At 51.1% G+C, this 20,922-nt stretch overlaps 1 protein-coding gene across 3 annotated transcripts in view; it reads left to right on the top strand.

The window, feature by feature from the left end:
- ATP2B2 (ATPase plasma membrane Ca2+ transporting 2) overlaps window positions 1-20,922 on the top strand; it is a 203,507-nt gene that overhangs the window by 128,158 nt on the left and 54,427 nt on the right. Inside the window, exons 5-9 of one of the 3 annotated variants that reach the window (XM_004368327.1) lie at window positions 10,695-10,820; window positions 12,440-12,472; window positions 13,685-13,744; window positions 19,786-19,827; window positions 20,629-20,787. In XM_004368327.1, the coding sequence (XP_004368384.1) occupies window positions 10,695-10,820; window positions 12,440-12,472; window positions 13,685-13,744; window positions 19,786-19,827; window positions 20,629-20,787 (420 nt within the window). The remainder of the gene's footprint in view (window positions 1-10,694; window positions 10,821-12,439; window positions 12,473-13,684; window positions 13,745-19,785; window positions 19,828-20,628; window positions 20,788-20,922) is intronic. The other 2 variants (XM_004368328.1, XM_004368329.1) reach the window with 2 other exon arrangements.

Below are 20,922 nucleotides of genomic sequence, written 5' to 3'. Positions count from 1 at the left end.
TTTTTTTAACAATTTTCAAGTTAAAAAAGTTTTTTTTTAATTGTTGTAATTAAATGAAGTTTACACTTCAAGTTAGTCTCCCATACAGAATTTTTTTTTTTACATAAATTGTTATGAAACCCCAACCGCTCACCCCATTCTGCGACAGCACACTCCTCCCCTCCGCCCCTGATTCCCCATGACCATTCAACCAGCTCCTAACTCTCTCTGACTTCCCATCTCACCTCTGGACAGAAGCCGCCCCTTTTGTCTCTTGTATCTACTTGACTAAGAGGTACATTCTTCAGAAGTATCACTTTATGTCCCACAGTCCAGTCCAATCCCTGTCTGAAGTAAAAAAATTTTTGACACCATATGTTTTTCTAATATACCTGAATCTTTTTTTTTTTTTTTTAAATCGGCTGAAGGCAATTCTTAATGGTAGAGTGAATGGATGGATGGATGAATAAATGGTTTGGTGAGCTTATTAATGATGAGTAAATGACTGTTAACTATCCAGTGAGTTACACGAAAGAAGCACCATTAGGTTTTGTCGAAGTCTCCAGTGCATTTTCTCCCAGCAGAAAGCAGAAGACAAACTCAAACTCCCTAGAAAACTTTGAGCTCAGTGGTTCTGAGACAGAAACAGCCATCAGATAAAGGCACACACAGGTGCTCACCTTTCTGACCTTCTAGTAAGATCAGAAAACCCATTCATCATCTGATCTCACATTGCAGAAGAGGTATTTGGTTTGATTAACTCCTGATAAGGGGTAGTGGCTCTGTTTATCTTGGACCCCAGGGGATTCACTCCCAGGGCCAATAAATTTCCTTCTTCAACCATCACCCTGGGATGGTTTTGATATTGTTTTAAGTGCCTAGTATAATCATGAAGTTTGATACCTATTGCTCTGTATCAATTAGAACACCCACAACAAAAACCCTGCATTGGCCTTAGAAGCTAAAATAGCAGATTCAGTAAGACCCTAAAAACACTAAAATTTCTTTGAAGTTTTTTAGCGTCAGCTCCCTTCTTTACTCTCCAGTCCTGCCAAAACTCGGAAAGGATGAACTCTCTATATGCAAAGTAGTATGTGTTAAAACCAAAAACCAAGCCATCGAGCTGACTCTGACCTACGGCAACCCCATGTGTGTCAGAGTAGAACTGTGCTACAGAGTTTTTAATGACTGATTTTCAGAAATAAATCACCAGGCCTTTCTCCTGAGGTGCCTCTGGGTAGACTCAAACTGCCTGCTTTTCGATTGGTAGTCAAGAATGTTAGGTCTATATAATTAAAATATTAAAATAACTTGTTTTTTTTCATGGTGCATACCCAACAGAATTAACAGAGGTTGGCTCCAAAGTCCATTTACTCATTGCATATATTTGACCTTTAAAGAGTATGTTTAATCTACCATAACAGAAGATAAAATACCAAAACAGAAGATAAAACGCTTTCTTATTTTCCCCTACTATTGGAAAATGATTTTGATGGAACAGTGACAGGTAAATTTATAAACAAATGTCATTCAATTATAACTGTTTTGCTAACACCAAGTCAATACCGAGAAACAAAAATATCTGGCAATAATATGACTCATATTATTATTATTATTAATTATATTTTTATATTATTATTTAAAAAAAAATCCACCCGCAATACCACCACCCAAACAGATCTAACTGGCCTCACTGTCGTGGGACCCCATCCATCCTTGGCCCTACACAGATATGGAGGCCACTGCCAAGTGTGTGTCTGTATCAATCCTCTCTCCAGAGAAGTTCGAGCAGCTGGGATCTTTGAGGCTCTGAAGTTATAGGAGGAGGCCATTCCCAGCTCTCTCCCCTGGGCCCCACATACTTTAGGGGCCCAGGTGCTGTTTGCCAGAGGTGAGGAGAAAACCTGTGATGGGTTATAGAGAGAGCGAGAACTGGCCTTGGCACTAGAGTGAACTTGCTGTGTGGCCTCAGGCACAGTGCTTCACTTCTCTGAGCCTCAGTGTACCTATGAGGACAATGGGGTGTCACTGGTGAGAGGATGTAGGTAAAGCCCCTGCTCAGTGCCCGCATGTGGGTGCTCAAGCAGGTTAGCTCCCTTCCCCGTTCCCTGGATGGAGCCTGGACATGGGCATGAAATAGGCCTGGGTTCAAATCCTGACTCTGTCCCTTATCAGCTGGGGGATGGTGGACAAGCTCTTTCTGAGCCTCCATTTACTCACCTGTAAAATGGGATAGCTCATGAGGTGGCATTGAAGCATGGAGCCTCCAAACGTCCATTTCTCCCCTTCCTTCTCTCACTTTATTTCAAATACCAACCCTTCCTGCCTCTTTGGACTGCCTCTTCCTCACCACCATCCAACTCGGCCCCCCTTCAGGCATGCCGGGGCCTCCTCCAGGAAGCTTTTCTTGATTGCTTTCATCCGCAGTGCTTCAAGTTCTCTGGATAAGTGCCATTTGGATGCTCATTTCTGTTCATGACCAGATACTGTGGACACTTTTCCTGTGCCAGGATGCCTAGCTGGGCCTTCTGATCCTGTGACCCTTAGGAGGCACAGAGGGACCAGGCAGGAAGTGCCTGCAGGGTCCTCATGGTGGTCAGAAACTCCCTGTGGCATTGAACATACTGAGTCCACTTAGAACAGGACAGTGAACAAACTGCTTCCAGGGTCAACTGGCCCAGCCATGCCCTAGCCATGTGACCCTGGACAGGTCCCTTCACCTCTCTGATCCTCGAAGTCTGGGTCTGTGCAATGGGAGAGCTGGTGGGGGCCCTCCCTCTTCCTGCCTACCCCACAGAGCTGTTGTGGGGACCACATACATGAACAGATGTGACTGTTCTCTGTGAGCTGTGCGAGTGTGAGGGGCCTTATGGATTCCAGCCCTCCACCGGCTCCCACTGTGACCATGGGCACATCTCTCTGTTCCTCAGTGGCTCTGAAAATGGTGACAGCCCAGCCTTCCGAAAGACTCAGATGAATTGAGTGGTCGTGGCACAAGAGAAATCATAAAGGCTTGAGAAATCCTCTGACCCCAGAACAAGACAGGCAGACACAGGCCAGTGTTTGATGCATCTCCAGACTGGACAGAGTAGGAATGTTCAGGAATCGCAAATTCAGACATCTCCAGAGACAGGCAGGGATATAAACAGGCATGGGCACAAAACCAGGGACACAGCTGCTTCTGTTGTTGTGGCAGAAATGCCAGTCCAGTGTGGTTGGATTCTCACTTTGCAAGAAAAATCAGAAATCCAGGTTTTCTCGTACAATCTCCCAATGTTCAAACAAGGGCAAGAAAGTCCTTTGTTTTAAAAGCCTGTGTGGGTCAAGCAACGTATGGGTCGGCTCCTAGTATGCAACCTTGGATGTAGGCCTGCTTTTTTGTGTTTTTGTTTTTTTAACTTTGTACTGAAAATAATCTCAAACTTTCAGAAAAGTCGAAAGAATAATACAAAGAAGACCTGAATACCCTTCATTCTGGTTCAATTATGTTAGCATTTTGCCCCGTTTGCTCTCTCTCGTACACGCATGCCTCTGTCAAAATCTCTCTCTCTCTCCCTTATGCAAACACAGTGGTCCTTTTCCCCTTCATACATCAGCACGTGTCTCCTAAAAACAAGATATTCTCCTGCGTGACCACAGCACAGTCATCAAATTCAGGAAATTTAGCATTGATACAATAACCAGTTGCCATCAGATTGACTCCAACCCATGGCAGCCCTATGTGTGTCAGAGTAGAACTGTGCTCTATAGGGTCTTCCGTGGCTGTGATCTTTCAGAAGTAGATCACCAGGCCTTTCTTCCAACGCATCTCTGAGTGGACTTGAACTTCCAACCTTTCAAAGTTAGCAGTCGAGTGCATTAACCGTTCGTACCACCCAGACACTTTGTTGACACAGTACTCTTATATTGTGATAAGATAGACTTTCCATACACTGCTCTAGCCGAGGGGCCCAATGGTGTCCTCCTGTCCAGGACCCTGCACTGCATTCTGTTGTCTGGCCTTTTTCTTCTGCTTTAATAGGGAGCAGCTCCTCAGCCGTTCTTTGTCTTTCATGAAATTAGCATTTTTGAAGAGTATAGCGTTTTAGGCCAGTGGGTTTTTAACCCACTCAGGTCATGAAGCCCCTATGAAAACCCCAGGAAAGCAATGAACCCCTTAGGAGAAATAAAGACCTACGCTCGGGATTTTGAACAGCATTTCAGGGGACTCACAGGTCCCTAGAGAACCTTGGTCTTGTCCCGTTTTGCAGCTGGGGAGGCCCAAGCAGAAGTAACGAGCGTGTAAAGTCCCACAGAGAGGCAGGCGCGGGGCTGGAATGGAGACCCAACCTTCCGGCCTCCCTGCCCCGTCCTCCTTCTGCAGCCCCCATGCGTGCAATCAGCTCTGAGGGCCGTGTGGATTTTTTTATGGACACCATGGAAGGGGCTGGGGCAGTGGAGTAGGGGCATCTTCACAAAGCATCGGGGCCTGGCTCCAGCAGGCCCACCGGCCCCTCCTGCCTGGCACAGCCCCTGCAGAACCCCAGCCCTCTCCGAGCCAGAGCATTAACAGCATGTTGTTGCACAGGACATCGCCAGGGCCTCTTGGGACTCTGCCCCCGTCCCACTGCCCACCCAGCTGAGCGGAAGGCAAAGCATGGAGAGCCAGATCTTCCGCCACTGCCGCCACCTCCAGGGAGCTGAGGATGCCACCCTGACTGCAGGAAGGCCCGAGCCTGCCGCCTGGCCCGCACTCTCTCCATTACACTACCCTGCCTCTTCTCCATGAGAGGCAGCGGGGTGTAGTGGATAGAGCACGGGTTCAAGTCCCGGCTCCACCGCTTACCCTGTGTGCCCTGGGCCATCACACAAACTCTCTGTGCCTCAGGTTCCCTGCTTGTCAGAGAGGCCACGGGTGGGCGGAGAGGTCCAGGGAGTGCTTGTGCCAAAACCTACCTCACAGGGTTGTTGTGAGGGGGCAGGGTTGTGGGTGTGAGACACTTGGCACCTGCCGACTGCCCTGTGAGCACCATTACTGCTGTTAACTGCCCTTGATAATAGTCCCATAGTCCCATGGAGAACTGCGTCTGGGCTGGGACCTTGTGGGCTTTGCTTGGTGCTTGTACCTGGAGGCATGGATGCCCTCCAGATCACAACCTCTCCCTCCTGAAAGAGACCTTTTAGATGATGTGACTGCTCCATCCAGAGAGAGACCTGTGAGGCCAACACCAGGAGTGCGAGGTGCTCTGTGTTCAAGGCCCGCCTATACCTCTCATGCTGTACAGCCCCACTGTTTTTTGCCTTCTCTGGGCTCAGAAGCCTCCTTTTGTAAAACCAGACCCCTCCAGCTCTGCATCAGGGCACACAGCACACCCCACTCACCACCACTCAAGGCTTTGGCCCTGAGACAGCCAACATCTGGGCCAGGCCCAAGGGAGACATTCCTGCTATTCGGGGCCATTCGAGGCAGGGGTGGGCTTTGAGCTGCAGGCTGGAATGTTCTTGCCTACCCTCTTGCTGCCAGTGAAAGGCTGTGGAGCTTCCCCTCGGCGGGAACAGAGGCTCTGGGGGGACAGTCCAGACTGCCCAGTTGGCAAAACCCCAGTGTCCTCGGGATCTGTGCTCCCTTTTCCTCTCATGGGGTGACTGACGGCTCTGCAAGGCCTCCTGCCTCCACCCTGCTCCCCAGGGTCGGCCCACAGCCTCCATGGCAAGGTGGACAGGACACAAGGCGGGGGCCACTCCCAAGGTTCAAATCCCGCTCTGCCCTCTGGCTGAACGGCAGAGAGCCTCCCCGTGCTGTACTGTGGGCATGGTGTCATTATCTCACAGGTTGTTTGTGATGGATAGTTCTTGGCACAGACTGAATGCTCAGTAAATAACTAGTTCTCTTCCTCCCTCCCCCAAGAGATACTTTCAGTGGCTCCTCCGTGAGCACTGAGCAGGCGCCCAGCCCCGGAGCCCTCTATCTGCCACTGTGCGGTCTGGCTGGCTCCCTCTTCTCTCCCACCCCCGTTGGTGAGCCCTAAGCCCCAGCCCACCTGACCTGATGCTATCCCCATCACCCGTGTCCACCTTTGCGCAGGCTGTTCCCCACCCACCCCAGCCATCGAGTCCTTATTGTCTCAGGTTGGTGTTTATCTGTGTTCACACCTGCTCCCCTCCACAAAGCTAGACTGGGAGCTCCATGAGGACGGAATCTAGGCGTGCCCCCTGCGGGCCCTAGAGCCCAGCACGGAGTTGGCTGCCCATCAGTGAGTGAGTGTGGCCCGGGCGGGGGCTCCACATCAGGTCTGTCCGCGTCAGCCTCGCTTGGCCCCGTCCAAACAGTCTTCTCCTTGAGGCGGAGCCCTTTATGGAAGCTGCCCAGGAGTTGTCCACATCTCCCTGGGACCCAGAGTCTCCAGACACCATCGCTGACAGGGAACGGCTAAGCCAGCCCCCTCCCCATTTTGCAGAGGACAAAACTGAGGTGCAGAGAAGAGAGCTCACAGCAAATCAGAAGATACCAGAATAGTTCCCAGGTCCCCTCTTCCCCGTCCCAGGGCTCTCTGTATTCACAACTCCCCCCCAAAATACTTGTGTATTCTGAGGGGCTCCAGGGCTCTCTGTATCCACCCTTCCCCCAGATGTTTGTGTATTCTAAGGCGCTTCAGGGGTCTCTCTATCCATTCCCCACCCCAAAAGTTTGTGTATTCTGAAGCCCCCAATGGAGGCTTAGAGGAGGCAAAAGGCTACAGAGGGACTCCCAAGGGGCCTATGGACAATGAGGTCCTTGTGTAAGACCCTGCCAGGGCCTCCATCCCCAAAGGGTTCTCTCCACCGCCCCTACCCAAAGGCCCTGTGGTTTTTCCTTTGAGGGACCGAGTCACTCAACCTTTGACTTTAATTCCTGTTGTTCCACCATTAGCGCCTCATCCACTAGTGTTAAGCATCACCCCCTGCAAGGGCCTCCTAACTGGGGGCAGCAGCCTATGGGGGTGGCCTGGTCTATCGAATTCTTCCTCTGGCCAGAGGTGCAGCCAGCTCTCTGAGGTCCCAGTAGGGAGACACCATTGCCCAGTGAGGCTTGGGGAGAGATGGGGCAAAGCTGGAATGAATTTGACCCTTTGTAGAACCATAAACATAGTTTGTTGGGGCTGTGGGAATTCTCCATTATAAATGTAATACATGCCCATCATGGAAAACACAAAAGAGGAGGGAGAAGAGGAGAAGGTGCTGGAGCTCCAGCTACAGGCCAGGTTTTGCTCTGGGAGGCAGAGGAGACTCGCCCTCCAGGGGCTCACAGTCTAGCCGAGAGCCTGGGCTGGAAGCCCCTCAGGAGAATTCCAGGAAACTACGGGGCAGTTCAGGGAGAGAGATGAAGTTCACTGCAGGAGTCAAGGGAGGCTCCATCAGAGGAGGGGTATTTGTTCTGAGCCCTGAGCTCTGAGCAGAGGATTTTGGACTTTTGGATGAGAGATGGGGGAAAGGGCATTCAGGTGGTGGTAACTTTGTGAGCAAGGGCAAAGGGGCTGGACCCAAAGGTGCAGGGAGCTGGGCGTGCTTCAGGGGAGAGGACAAGGGGGCCAGACTGAGGAGTTTGACCCTTGGGGAGCCATCCAGTAGTCTGCGGTGGGGAAGCTTTGGTTGGATCAGAGGCTGGGGGGATGCTGGGGCAGAGAAGGAGGAAGGGCCACCCTGGGAGGCCGATGCTGAGGCAGGGGAATGCCCTGGGGCTCACTGAGGCTCGGCCGGGGCCCCTTCCAGCATACTCCTCCTAAGATCAGCCTGTGAGCTGCCAGCTCCCTGCAGTGATGGGAGTGATTAAATTAGAAGGTGATTTGGGGGGTAACTGATTATCTTGGGTGGAAATTAGCCCCCTGTGTCTTTTTCCATCCCCTTCTGCAGCTGGGGAGGTGGGGAGCAGACTTTCCGTTTCCACCCAAGCAGAGCCCAAGGACGAACGTCTTCATTTTCCAGTGAAATTTTTTTTAATGTTTTTGGACCAAGGTGTTAGGGCCTTGTTTCCTGTGGAGAAAAGAGGTATGGGAAAGAGACAAATGGGGAAGCATTCAAGTCCTGGCTCCACCCCTCACCAGCTGGGCAACCTTGGGCAAGCCGCTTCCTCTCTCCCTGAGCCTCGGCTTCCTCCCCTGTATATTGAGAGCCAGTGTGAGGACTGACTGAGGACATTGCATGGGAAGGGCTAGCTCCATGCCTGACACACAGTAGGTGTTCTATCAAAGTCAGCTCTGGAGACTCATTGCTTTCTATGCTCTTTCTGTACAGTGAAAGGTATTCATCCTCCTCCTTTAAAGAGTCCACAACGCCCGCCATGTGACTTCTCTGGGCCTCAGTTTCCTCATCTGTCGAATGCTGATGTTTAACAACCCCTCACCTAGCCCCCACACAACCTGAGCTGGTGCATGAGAAAGCATTTTGTAAGCAAGTTATTATAATCACCAAAAAAAAAAGTTGCTCTCGAGTTGATTCAGATTCATGATGACTCCATGTGTGTCAGAGTAGAACTGTTCCATATGGTTTTCAATTTCTGTGATCTTTGGGAAGATTGCCAGGACTTTCTTCCAAGGAGCTTCTGTGTGGATTTGATCTGCCAACCTTTCAGTTAGTAGCCAAGGGCTTAATCATTTGTGCCACCAGGAACTCCTATAATCATCAAGGTCCCATTATTGGGTCTTGGTTCTCCTGTTTGTGCCTCTTGGAGATGGATGGGCTCCAGGGTCTTCCTATGATGAGAGACACCAGACCTGGGCTGCCTGGCCTGGATTCCATGTCTGAGCTCATTCCGTGGTCCCCACCATTCCCTGTCCAGGGACAAAAAGACTCTGTCCCTCAGTCCTGAGAGTTGCTAAGGAGCCAGCTGAAGCACTTTCCATCTGAGAGTCTTGGTTTTGTGACAGCTCACTGGGCTTCACATCCCCTCTGTGGGCCTTCAGGACTTGGCTTACCCATCCGTAGATGTATAGACTGACACTGACCTGCCTTAAAGGAACTCATTACAGTGTCTGTCTGTATGTCTGTAAACCATTTTAAGATTCTGAGATCCTGGAGGCCAAGAGGCTAGAACACCATTCTCTCTCTCTCTCTCTCTTTCTCCTCCTAGAACTAGATATCACTTAGATCCTAGCAGAAAAGGGGGAGGAAAAAAACAGTTGCCAGTGAGTCAACCCCAACTCATGGTGACCCCATGTGTGTCACAGTAGAATTGTGCTCCATGGGGTTTTCCATGGCTGATTTCTCAGTAGATCACCAGGCCTTTCTTCCAAGGTGCCTCCAACTTTGTAGTTAGCAGCCAAGTGTGTTAACTGTTTGCACTACGCAGGGAGTTCCTGGGTAAAAACTTCTAGATGGCCCTAAATACAAGTGGGATGCAATGGTAATGTGTCTCCCGGCACCAGCCACCAATTTGCAGCCTGGGGATAAAGAGTGAAGTGTGCCATGTCTCCTGCTCTGAGAACTGCTGTCTGCTTCCGGGCCAGGTCCCCACTGCCCTCCCTGTGGCTGCCTTTTTTTCCCCAGCGAGGTTGCGACTTCAGTAAGCTTGTTGCATCTTATCCTTACTCTACCACATATTCCCACATGAACTTGGACAAGTCTCTGGGCTGAGTTTTCCCATCTGTACGATGGAGTGGTTTGCCATAGAGCAGGCTAAGCAACAAAAACTCTTGTCAAACAAAATCTAACACAGAAACCCCAAAGAGAAAACAAATAAAAGTGGAGCCACTCTGACCAAAGGCCTCCCTCACCGCCCCCCCCCCCCAATGGCTGCTCCTCCAGCCCCTGGAAAGAATTCCAGGGCCCTTTGGAACCCAGTTTAAAAAAATGTAAAATTCTAGGAAAAGAATTCTTAACATTTCTTACACCATGGACCCCTGGGGAAGTCTGGCATCCTGTACAGACCCATACTTGAAATAAAGCTTTGAAATGTATAAAATAAAACTAATCATACTACAGTAGTTAACAGAGTAATAAAAAAAATAAGTGTGGGATATAGTGATGTATGTGCTTCTTTTTTAGCAAGATCTAGCAGTTGATTAAATAATCACCTTAATTACAAAGTAGAGATGAGCATGAGCAAGACCTATAACAGCTGTAAAATAACATGAAAAATCCATGATTTCTGATGATAATGGCATCTTGGACACCACTAACACTCCTATGGTTTGTTGCCTATGTGCATAATGGGAGGAAATGCTAATTTTCAGTTTGGAGTTTATTAAAATAAACATGTGATTTCTTTTCACCCAAGTTCCCACACCCCTGAATTCTTTTCACTAATTTTGGGGAGAGAGGCATGGACTCCTTGCTCAGCAGTCCTCTCTAGGGCTTAATTGGCATTCCTTTGCTGTTGCAGAATGAAGCAGAATGAGGTCTGGTTCTAAATACTATCAATAAGGAAAAGAGAGAGTAGCCTCTGCTGGGCCTGTAAGGCAGGGAGAGGAGGGACAAGAGGGGTGGAGGGGGAAGTTATTCTACAGGACAAGATAGAAGGTCTAGTGGGCCTGGAACTGTCTCAGGGACCTGAGAACTGAGGTATGGCAGTGTTTGAGCCCCAGGCCCATCACAGCACTTTCCCAAAGTGAAATCATCTTAAAAGGACCCCACACACACAGAGTTTGAACCTCCAGGACCTCAGCAGGCAAAACCAGGAGCTGAGACTGCCTTCCTTCCACTCCTTTGGGAAGGTAGCTTTGGCCCATGCAATGGTAACTTGGTTTTCATCTCCTTCCCAGGGACCCACGTGATGGAGGGCTCAGGACGGATGTTGGTGACTGCTGTGGGTGTGAACTCTCAGACTGGCATCATCTTTACCCTGCTGGGGGCCGGTGGTGAAGAGGAAGAGAAGAAAGACAAGAAAGGTAAGCCTAGCCAGGTCGCAGATTAGGAGAGGAGCTTTTAAGGCCACATTTTTTGTTTCCTCTTTCACTCAAAAAAATAATTATTGAGTGCTTTTTATGTCCACACCCTGTGCCGACAGCTGCCTCCTGCATCGTTGAGGCCCTGCTCGGGCCAGGCAGGCTCTGTCTGTTCCATCTCCAGGGTCTTGTCCCAGTCTCTGTCTTGTCCAGTCATGTCATGGAGGCCCCTCCTTCCCCTCTGGGCCAGGCCAAGGGCTGAGGGCTCTGTTGAATATTCAGCTTTAAGTTCTAGAAAAATCCATTGTGAACTGGCCCAGTCATAACCCCTGATGTAGAGTAGAACTCCCTGCCCAGCCATATTTCTTCTGCTATTTTCAACTCCACTGAGCAGAACTGAAAATCCACCTAGCACAGACTTGTCCCAGACATGGGCAGAGGAGACTCTGGGAAGGTGGCCAAACATGAAGCTCCAAATCTACCACTGAGTCCCTCCTCTCATTCCCCTGAAGCTGCCACCTTGCCCAGGTTCTAGTCCCTGCTCCCCCTTGAAAACAAGATTCCTTATTCACTGAGCTCCCCTCAGCATATCAGGCTGGCAACCCAGACTAAATGTGCCTCTCAAACAGAGGGAGGGATGCCCAGAAGACACAAGAAACCCAAATTCCATCAGTTCAGGACCAAATCCAAAGACCCAGGCCTAGGCCCCAGCACAGCCAGCTCCTTACCTGGAACCCACACTCAGTCTCAGGGAAAGCCCCTGTTTCACATTTCCAGGCTTTTGTCTTGTCTCCTTCCCCAAGCTCCAGAGAAGGTGACTCCTCCCTGAGTTTTAGGGGCAGACCTGCTACCTCCAGCTCTCAAATGCCAATCAGGCACACAGCCAAGGACAAAACCCATTTTCCAATGTGATGCCCCTAAGATGATGGCTGCCCCACCAGCAGGAATATGGGAGCTGAGCTGTGATCTGGGAAATCATAAGGCTGGAAAGAGCAAAAGGAGAGCCAAGGTTGAAATGAGCTCACTCAGTCCTGGCCCCGAGTCCCAGTGGGCATCAGGGCAGTCTGCACAAGTGACTTTAGAAGCTGTGGCCAGGGCAACTGGACCCTGCCCCACGGTGGAAGCAGTTGGGCAGAGCAGAGGCAGTTGGGAAGGGCACAGCAGCCTGTACCCATTTCCTTGGCCTCACTGGGGTCTGGGTGAGGGGCAAATGCACCCAGAACTGCCCCCCACCCAGACCAGACCTGTGTTTCTCCTGGCCCAGAAGCATGGTTCAGGGTCAGCCACTGAACAGCACCTGTAGCCCAGAGAGGTGAGGGAGGACAGAAGACTTGGCCTTGTGTAAAGAGAAGGGATGGGATGCAGAGGGGATGTGGCAGAGGAAGACAGGGCAGTCTTAGCGTCTCAGACCACCATGAGCAGGGTAGACAAGATGGGATCCCTGCCCTCCCATCTCATTACCACCACCAGAGACATTGTCTAGAGCTGGCCACCTGTGTGTTCCCATTTCAGGATGCCCCAGGTGTGCAGGTTTGTGTGAGTGCATGTGTGTGTGCCTGTGTGGGCAGATGAGGCTACATGAGCTTCTCCTTCATTAACATGTTTTAAAAATCATCACACAGGTGTGAAGAAGGGGGATGGCCTTCAGCTACCAGGTACAGTAAGACCCCCTCAGGGTAGATGGAACTCTTAGAACTAGCAGCAGCCTTTGACCATAGGGCCCTGCCCCATAGGCCTCCAGCACACAGCTGGAGAAGCCTTCATGACTGAGGGAGGCACTCCCCTGCCAGACCCCGCTCTGTGCCTTTGAGGAATACTATCGCCCTACTCTGCAGACTTAGCCTTACAATGCTTCTCCCACCAGCTAGTGCTGGATGGCACCCCGACTGCCACCCGCCGTCTCAGCACTGCATCCTGCATACAATGCCTCAATCACTCCATGAGACCCTGCAGCCCCTTCTCCCCTCACCACCACCCGACACAGCCTGTCAGCTACCCACAACCACACGGCATGTCCACCTTACCCAACAGTGTGTATCACCCAGCACTGTCTGCTCCTCTCCCTCCCACTTTTCTTCCCCACCACAAGAAAGAGTAATGGACAAATTTGTCTATATCATATAATTTTTAATTTCTAAATTAAGGAAACTCACTAGTACCTTTTCTGTCTCAAGTACAAAATTCAGTATGCTTGATGTCACCTTTTAAATGGCAAGACACCTGGTATGGAGGTTTCCAAGGCAACCTTTTGAGTGCTGGTTAGGAAAGGTGGAGATGGTGATGGGCTCACGACAGGCCTGAGTCAAGGGCGTGAAACCTGTTAAGTCTCCACCATTGGCATGTCTGCGGGCTGGTGTTCTGTTGGAACACCCCAATACGCGTTGATGGTGGTCATAGCGAATACTCACCCTGAATGGTTGGTGCCCACGCTGCATTGGTTGTTGGATATTTTTAAATGACTCCTGGCCATTAGCCCCTTTGGCCTCAATGGACATCCAGACCCCTTTCCTCATATTAGCCCTCTCTGAAGGGGGACCCACTCAATTGGCTGGGCCACCAGGGTGCCTCAGTCTAGACTTCAACACACAGCAGTGCCAGCCCACCTAACCTTGTTGGTCATCCTCCATGTTTTATTTCAAAGACCTTCCATGCCTGAGTTTTTCCCCCCGACCTCTGTGGCATCTCAGTGGGACCATTCCACTCCCCAACTTTGTGTTTCGTCATTTCCATTGGAAATTTTTTTTAATATTATAGTCATGTTATTTCCTTGCCACTTGGTTCATGACCTTATTATTGTTGCTGTTCTGCATTGTTCCTTTCCTCCATTGTGACACACTGCATTTTCCATCCCTCTCACCCCCCTGCAGCGGCAGACGGTGCGGCAGGTTCAAATGCTGCAGATAGTGCCAATGCCGGCCTAGTCAATGGTATGTCTCCGATGTCAAGCTCTCGGTCTTGGTTTGATGGGCATCTCTCTCCCCGCCTCAACTCTGGGTTTTCCTTTCCCTCTTCTGGACTGCACAGATCTCGGATGTGCATGGGCAGCTCTGGGACAGTCATTCTCTCACATGGGGCAGGCGCTTAAGAGAGGAGCTATGTCTGAGGAATCAACATGGCGCCCACTTGAGACTTCCAAAATGGCGTCGGCTCCTGTTGGGCCCTGAAGAGGGACAGTGGAGCCCAGAAGAGGGACATGACTTTAGCTGCAAATTTGATCCCTAAGAAGCAGCATCCCACCCAGCATGCCCTCTCCTAAGCGCAATCCTGGCCCCAGCTTTGGGGAGAAGGCCTGGAGTCAGGACCTGGGCTGAGGCTGGCATCTGGGTCCCTGATGAAGGCTCCAGTCCTTGCCTCTCAAATTCCCTTGAGGCAGTGGGACCCGGGCCTGGGTTCAGCTCCTTGGCCCCATCCCGTAGCATGGCTGAGCCACCGGCAGACATTTCTTCCTCTTCTTTCTCACAGAGCAAATAGGCAGGGGGTTCGCCTGGGCTCGGGCCAAGCTCTGCCCCTCGGATGTGGACTGGTGTTTCTTGCTGTTGCCTGTGCTGGAGCATTTGTCCTGGGTCTCTGCATTCTTACTGGACCCTCGGGTGTGGAGGGTGGAGCGTGGGGCTGCCACCATGTATGTGGGGTCTGCATCTTAACCTCCTTATACACTGGCAGGAAGGAATTCCATTTACTTGCCTCCAAGCCTTTGGAAGGTTCCTTATTTCTATGCCCTCCCATCTTCAGAGCAACAAGTCTTCTGCTTACTCAGATACCTCCCCTGTCCCCCAAATAGGCAACATCATAGTAATCCACGCTGCTCCTGAGCTGCTGAGAGGTGTTAGGGGTCAGTCATGAAATCATGGCCCCAAAAAAGCAAAAAGAAGGGACAAGTCTTTTTTTTTTTTTTTCCCCCAAACATCACTACACACCAAGCACTGGGCTATAGTTTCTCCTCCATCATATCATTTACTCCTCACCACTCCAGCAAAAGATAGAGACTCTTGGCCTTCCCATACCCCCACTCCCCACCCCAGGCCTCTGGCTGAGCCACCTGGACTCAAAGTGACCCAAGATGGGAACACCTAGTGTATGTCATGGGCCGGGTAAGACACTTCTGCAAACAGCATGTCACCAAGGAGGACTAATCGGGGTGCACTCTATTTCAGGCACAGGAGGAGGAAGGAGGACAGCTTGGGATGTGGGAGGTGTCATGCATCAGGGTGAGGTGGCTGAGGGATGACAGGGAGAGCTGATGTGGGCAAGCCCACAGCTGCCAGAGAAGGAAACAGGAGGTGGTGTCTGCTTCCCCCAGGGTGACAAACCTGCTAGGCTCCGGGAGGATACAGACCCCAGCTCCAGAAAAAAGGGCAGTTCACTTCCAAACTGCAGCAAACCCTCCAGGTACCCGGGAAAAACTGCAAGAAAGATGGGGAAATTTCAGCTTCTAACAACCTACTGTGCGCCAGGCACTGCCGCAAGCATTCCATGTTTGTTGTCTCTTTTAATCCTCACAACAACCCTACAGTATAGGTTTCGTTATCCACACTTTGAAAATGAGGAAACTGAGGCTCAGAGAGATCAAGAAACTAGCCCAAGGTCATAGAGCTAGAAAGTGTCAGAGCTGGGATTTGAACCCAGGTCTGGTTGGCTCTAACATGCATGCTTCACCTCCCAATCCAGGATTTCCCAATGTATGTCTTGTAAGTTTCACAAGGACAGTAAAAGGTCTATATTCCCCTCTTTAAGCCCTGGTGGCTCAGTCGTTAAGCTCTCGGCTGCGAACCAAAAGGTTTGAAACCACTCGGCCGCTCCTCAGGAGAAAGATGCAGCAATCTGCTCCAGTAAAGATTTACAGCCTTGGAAACCCTATGTGGCAGTTCTCCTCTGTCCTATAGGGTTGCTGTGGGTCAAAATCAACTCGACGGCATTGGGTCTGGTTGGGTATTCCCCCTCTCTTAGGAGCCCTGGTGGCACAGTGGTTAAGTGCTCGGCTGCCAACTGAAAGGTTGGAGGTTTGAACCGACCCAGCAGCTCCACAGGAGACAGGCCTGGTGATCTGCTCCCTTAAAGATTACAGCCTAGAAAACCCTATGGGGCGTTTCTGCTTTGTCACATGATCACTATGAGTCGAGATTGACTCGACAGTACCTAATAATGACATACCCCCTCTAGAAGCTGGAAAAGGCAAGGAAACAGATTCTCCCCTAGAGGCTCCAGAAGGACCGCAGCCCTGCCTGTCCATTTGAGATTTCTAACCTGTGGAACTGTGAGATAATAAATCTGTGCTGTTGTTGTTTGGTAAATAAATAAAGTTAAAAAGAGGTCTTCTCCCACAAAGAAAAGGATCCTGTGGTCAAATATGTTTAAAAACCACTGCATTGAGTGGGTTTCTTTCTCAATGCAGGACTTATCAGAGCCTTGAGCATTGCTGGTGTCTAGTGGAGAGTCATAGAGTCAGGCAGATTTTTCCAAACTGATCTAACTATGAGTCCTTTCCTTGCTGAATCTGGTGGGATTGGTGTGCCATATAAGATATTCTGGGAAACAATGCTCTAAGCCATTGCTAATCAAAGTGTTCTCTGAGGACCAGAAGCAGTGGCATCACCTAGAGCTTGTTAGAAGTGCAGAATCTCAAGCCCCATCCCAGACCAGCTGAATGAGAATCTGTATTTCAAGTGCTCATTAAAGATTGAGACACTAGGCTGAGCCTTCAGTGAATAAGAGGAAATTAACGTTGCCCTCCTTCCTCTGAGCCAAACAGTGATGGCTTGGCTATAGAAAAACAACTTGATGGCAGTATTCCGAGCCCGTTCCCCCAAGCCTTCATCTCGAAGGTGGGTATGTTCCATTTATCTCGGAGGCATTATGATTGCCATTATTGTTGTATTATTTTCTTTCAGTTTACACCCTCATTATTACCAGTAATCAGTTGTCCAGTTAACCCCAATTTATGGTGACCCCATGTGTGTCAGAGTAATAACTGTGTTCCACAGGGTTTTTAATGGCTGATTTTTTGGAAGTAGACTGCAAGCTCTTTCTTCCAAGGTGCCTCTGGGTGGACTCAAACCTCCAACCTTTCAGTTGGCAGCCATGTAAGAGGATCAGCTGTTTGCGTCACCCAAGTACACCACTATTATTTCCTGACATTCACATAAGCGTCTGTCATCAGCAAGGTTGTTTGTTATCATCTCCATTTCACAGAGGAGGAAATGGAGGTGCAAGGAAGAGAAGTGACATCTGCCAGGTCCTCCAGCCAGTGGTCTGTCTCTCCAAAGCTTGTTAATCAGGTCACATCACCAGGAATCCTCCAAGGTGTTGCTTTTCCCACATGCATCCCTGGGGATGAGCGAAGAGACTGGACCCATTTGGAAAAGCCTCATCTGAAATGGGATGCAGAGAAGGGCCCCAGCCCCCTCCACCCCCGACTCCCGTGAAACGCAACCTTTAAGTCCCGCATGGGACACTTGGGACCAAAGCTGGTCTCACCATGGTTCAGGGGCCAGGTGAGCACTAGTTTGGCCAAGGAGAGCCCCAAATAAACCTTTGCTTCTGAAAAACCAGGCCATCTGCACCCAAGCACCCCCAGAACACAGCACCCTGCCTCAAACATATGGATTGGTGATTATTTTTCTGGCCACGTGGTCACAATGGAAATAAAAGAAGAAATTGCTAGCTTGGTTTAATGGGCTCTTGCATCTGATAATAGGCAATGCAGATAAAGGGCCCTTTGTGCCTTGGAAAGCCAGCTATTGGAGCAGAGTCCTCTGGTGCCCTGTAGCACAATTAGTAAAATTATTTTACAAAATAAAAATAATTGTTGTAATTCGGTCCCATTTGCTCCAAAAGCCCTTTCTGTGTTTTATTTTTTGATCCCGTAGAAAGAATTTTACAATAGAGCAATGAGGGTCTTTTGAAGCCCCGGTGGGTCCCTGATTGAAGCTTTTTGGGGAGAAGCGGAGGGAACAGCAGTGCCTGGCACTCGGGCAGACTGTCCTAGCATGGGATTGGGGATCTCTCCTCCCCTCGGAGTCACCTATGAAATGGGTGTGGTGATGATGACTGCAGTGTCTATGGAGGTAATAGCAGAGCCACAGGGTTATTGTGAGGATTAAATGTTGAGAAGTTACAGAAGCAAGCAGAGAGGATTCCCCATGAAGGAGGGCCACCCCAGAACCTCTCCTGGCCCAGCGTCCTGTCTGTAAAAGGAGAGAGATGAAGACTCCTCCCCACTCCACCTTGCACGGATATGGGGAAGGCTGACAAGAGTTGCCACTTACAAAAGCCCTTGAAACAGCAAAATGCAGAAATCCGCACGTGGTTATTATCAGTGTCACTTTCAGGGGCTCTGGGTGGTGAGTCTCCTCATCCCCATTTCACAGATGTGGAAGCTGAGGCTGGGAGAGGTGGTGAAGCTAGTTGGTGGTGAAATGGGGACTTGAGGGGCCCGGTCCCACCACTGTACCCTCGACTGCCCTTCCCTGAGCTCAGAGGGGACCCTGACTTCGCCGTTGGGAGAAACCGTGGCATGGCTCTCCATTCACCCACTGTGAGCCTCAGCTTCTCATCTATAAATAGGTGTCATAAGGAGCACCCATTGTAGGGATATGGGGAGGACTCAATGAGATTATGGAGGTTGTAAGCGCCTGAAAAGCAGTGAACCCCGCTAACACACAGTGGGTTTTTGCAGGCCCTGAGCCATGAGAATCTTTTTCACAGCAAACCTCAAGGGTGGCCAGCCTTCTCAAACTCCTCCCCAAGGGGCCAAGCCTCCAGGCAGGGTCCCAGGGTAAGCAGGCGGGCCCAGTGGGCAGAAGGGAACCCTTCTCAGCAGTGCCAGCTTGTGCCTTTCACTAGCAGCAGGCAGCTCCTGGGACAGGTGTCTGGGGTTCAGGCAGCAGCCACCAGTACCTCCCACACTACGAACTGGGCTCCCAGGCAGCCTGATTAGGGGATGGAGACCCCCAGTGGAGCAAAGTGGAGTGGATGTATTTCCTGGTCCCCTGTGGCCCTACAAGCTACAGATTCAGCCCGTTCCCCAGCGCTAGGCAGCCTCAGGCCCTAGTCATGGGGAGAGCACCCAGGGGAACCCACTGACCCCACCTCCCCTGTCTCTTGTGGTCCGAGTCCATCAACCTCAGAATAAAAGGCACAGACCTTATACTGAGGGGGCAGCAGCTTCCCTTTTGGAGCCAGGGCGTGCCCACCAAGCCCCCTGGACGTATTGGGGGCCCCTCTGAGCCCACCGCTGGGGAGTCCCCCTGACCTTTGCCGGGGCCACTCTCAGTGGGACCAGGCAGGCGGTTGTCCTGCTGTGGCTTCACCCCCCTTCAGAGGGAGAAGGAGAAAGTAGAGCTGTCCCTTCTGGAGCCTGAAACTAAGGCACACATTGACCTAGTACCTTGTCGAGCTCCTCCTGTCTCTATTTCTCTGCCTCCGTCTCTCTCTTACTTTGGGGTGCGTGTGTGTGTTTTCTTTTCCCAGAAAATGACAAGGATGTAGCTGAACAAGTGTCCGTCTGCCTCCTCTCTGCCCACAAAAGGCAGCAACCAAGTAAACCAGTAAAGGCTTGGCCTGGATGCTAAGAGCACCCTCTTCCTTTTGCATCCTGCCAGTAGATTCTGGTCCCTTTTACCCTCAAATGCTACCCTTTAATTTGGAAGAGGCTCAGGGCCAAAATAATGCAAATCCAAGCCCTCTCTCCTGACCCCCAGAGAGGCAAGAGTTGCTTGGTCTGGCAGAGCTGCAGCTACAGGGACCAGGCTTGCCCCGTTCAGAGGCCAGTGTGGGCATTCCTTGGGGGTCCCTGTAGCAAGGACCTCAGTAAGCACAGGCCCTCCCCAGATACAAGCCACGGCCTTGTTTGTGGCGCCTCCTCTTTCCTCCATCTGTGACTTGAATGTTCATGACCCTGTTTCGTCTTTGTGATGACCAACATGTGCTGTCTGTTCTCTGTTGTCTGTTAAAATTCTTTGTCGTGTAGGTAAAATGCAGGATGGCAATGTGGACGCCAGCCAGAGCAAAGGTAACCCTTTCCTATTAACTGCTTTGTGGTCCCTGCAGCCCCTCCCCTCTGATTCTGCAGATGAGAGGCAGACACATCCGCACTGTGGGTGTCTGGTGTCTGGGGGGGGGGCACAGTTGTGCTGCCCGCGATGCTGGGCCAAGTAGAGAGCCATCCTCCAGGGAGGAGCTCATCAAAGGCCAGTTACTCCCCAGCCTTCCAGCTCTGCCATTTCACTGAAGGCTTGAGGCTGGTTTGCTGAGATCCTTAGAGGTCAGCGGGTAGTGTGTCTGGGCCAGTCTCTGTCCAAAAGTGCTCAGGGCCCACCAGTCAGTCCTGTGCTGAAGAGACCACCCTGGCTGGAGACGGGGACTCGGCACCCAAGGACAGGGTCTCCTTTTTTGACTTTTACACCTCCCTTTTTGTCCCCTCTATCTGGTGGCTACTTAATATCCCAAGAATGTGGCCCCAAGGACCATCTGGGTAGAACCCAAGCCTGGTGGGAAAAGCCAAAGGGGCAATTGGGGTAGGATCTGTGGGCTCATTCAGGACCAGAGGGAAGCCCAGGGTGGTGCCATGACGCTCCCTACTGGGACTCAGTACAGCCCTCTGGAAGAGGAAGACACCCATCCCAGGGCTTCTGTGCCGGCCACGCAGGGGGCCCAGGGTGGAGGGTCAGCTCCCTACCACACTCCCCTGGGCAGGCAGGGCTGGTTGCCACCATCCCCACCCTGCAGGCTGACCTGTGTGTGTGTGTGTGCATGTTTGTATGTGTGTGTGTGTCTGTGTGTGTGTGTGCACATGCATGCTCTGCCCCTGCAGCCAAACAGCAGGATGGGGCAGCCGCCATGGAGATGCAGCCCCTCAAGAGCGCCGAGGGCGGTGACGCGGACGACAAGAAGAAGGCCAACATGCACAAAAAAGAGAAGTCTGTGCTGCAGGGCAAGCTCACTAAGCTGGCTGTGCAGATTGGCAAGGCAGGTGAGTACACCCACCACAGCAGACGGGGCAGTAGGCACCGCGGGGGGCCAGGAGAGGATACAGCGGGCCTCAGTTGCCTCATCTGCAAAGTGAGGGGCTTGGGTGACATGGTCCCTAAGGCCCATCCTTCTCTGC

Source organism: Trichechus manatus, unplaced genomic scaffold (genome assembly GCF_000243295.1).
Source record: "Trichechus manatus latirostris isolate Lorelei unplaced genomic scaffold, TriManLat1.0 scaffold00001, whole genome shotgun sequence".
NCBI classification, from domain to species: domain Eukaryota; kingdom Metazoa; phylum Chordata; class Mammalia; order Sirenia; family Trichechidae; genus Trichechus; species Trichechus manatus.
Note: the sequence above shows the minus strand (reverse complement) of the source record. Positions and strands in the feature narration are given on the sequence as shown.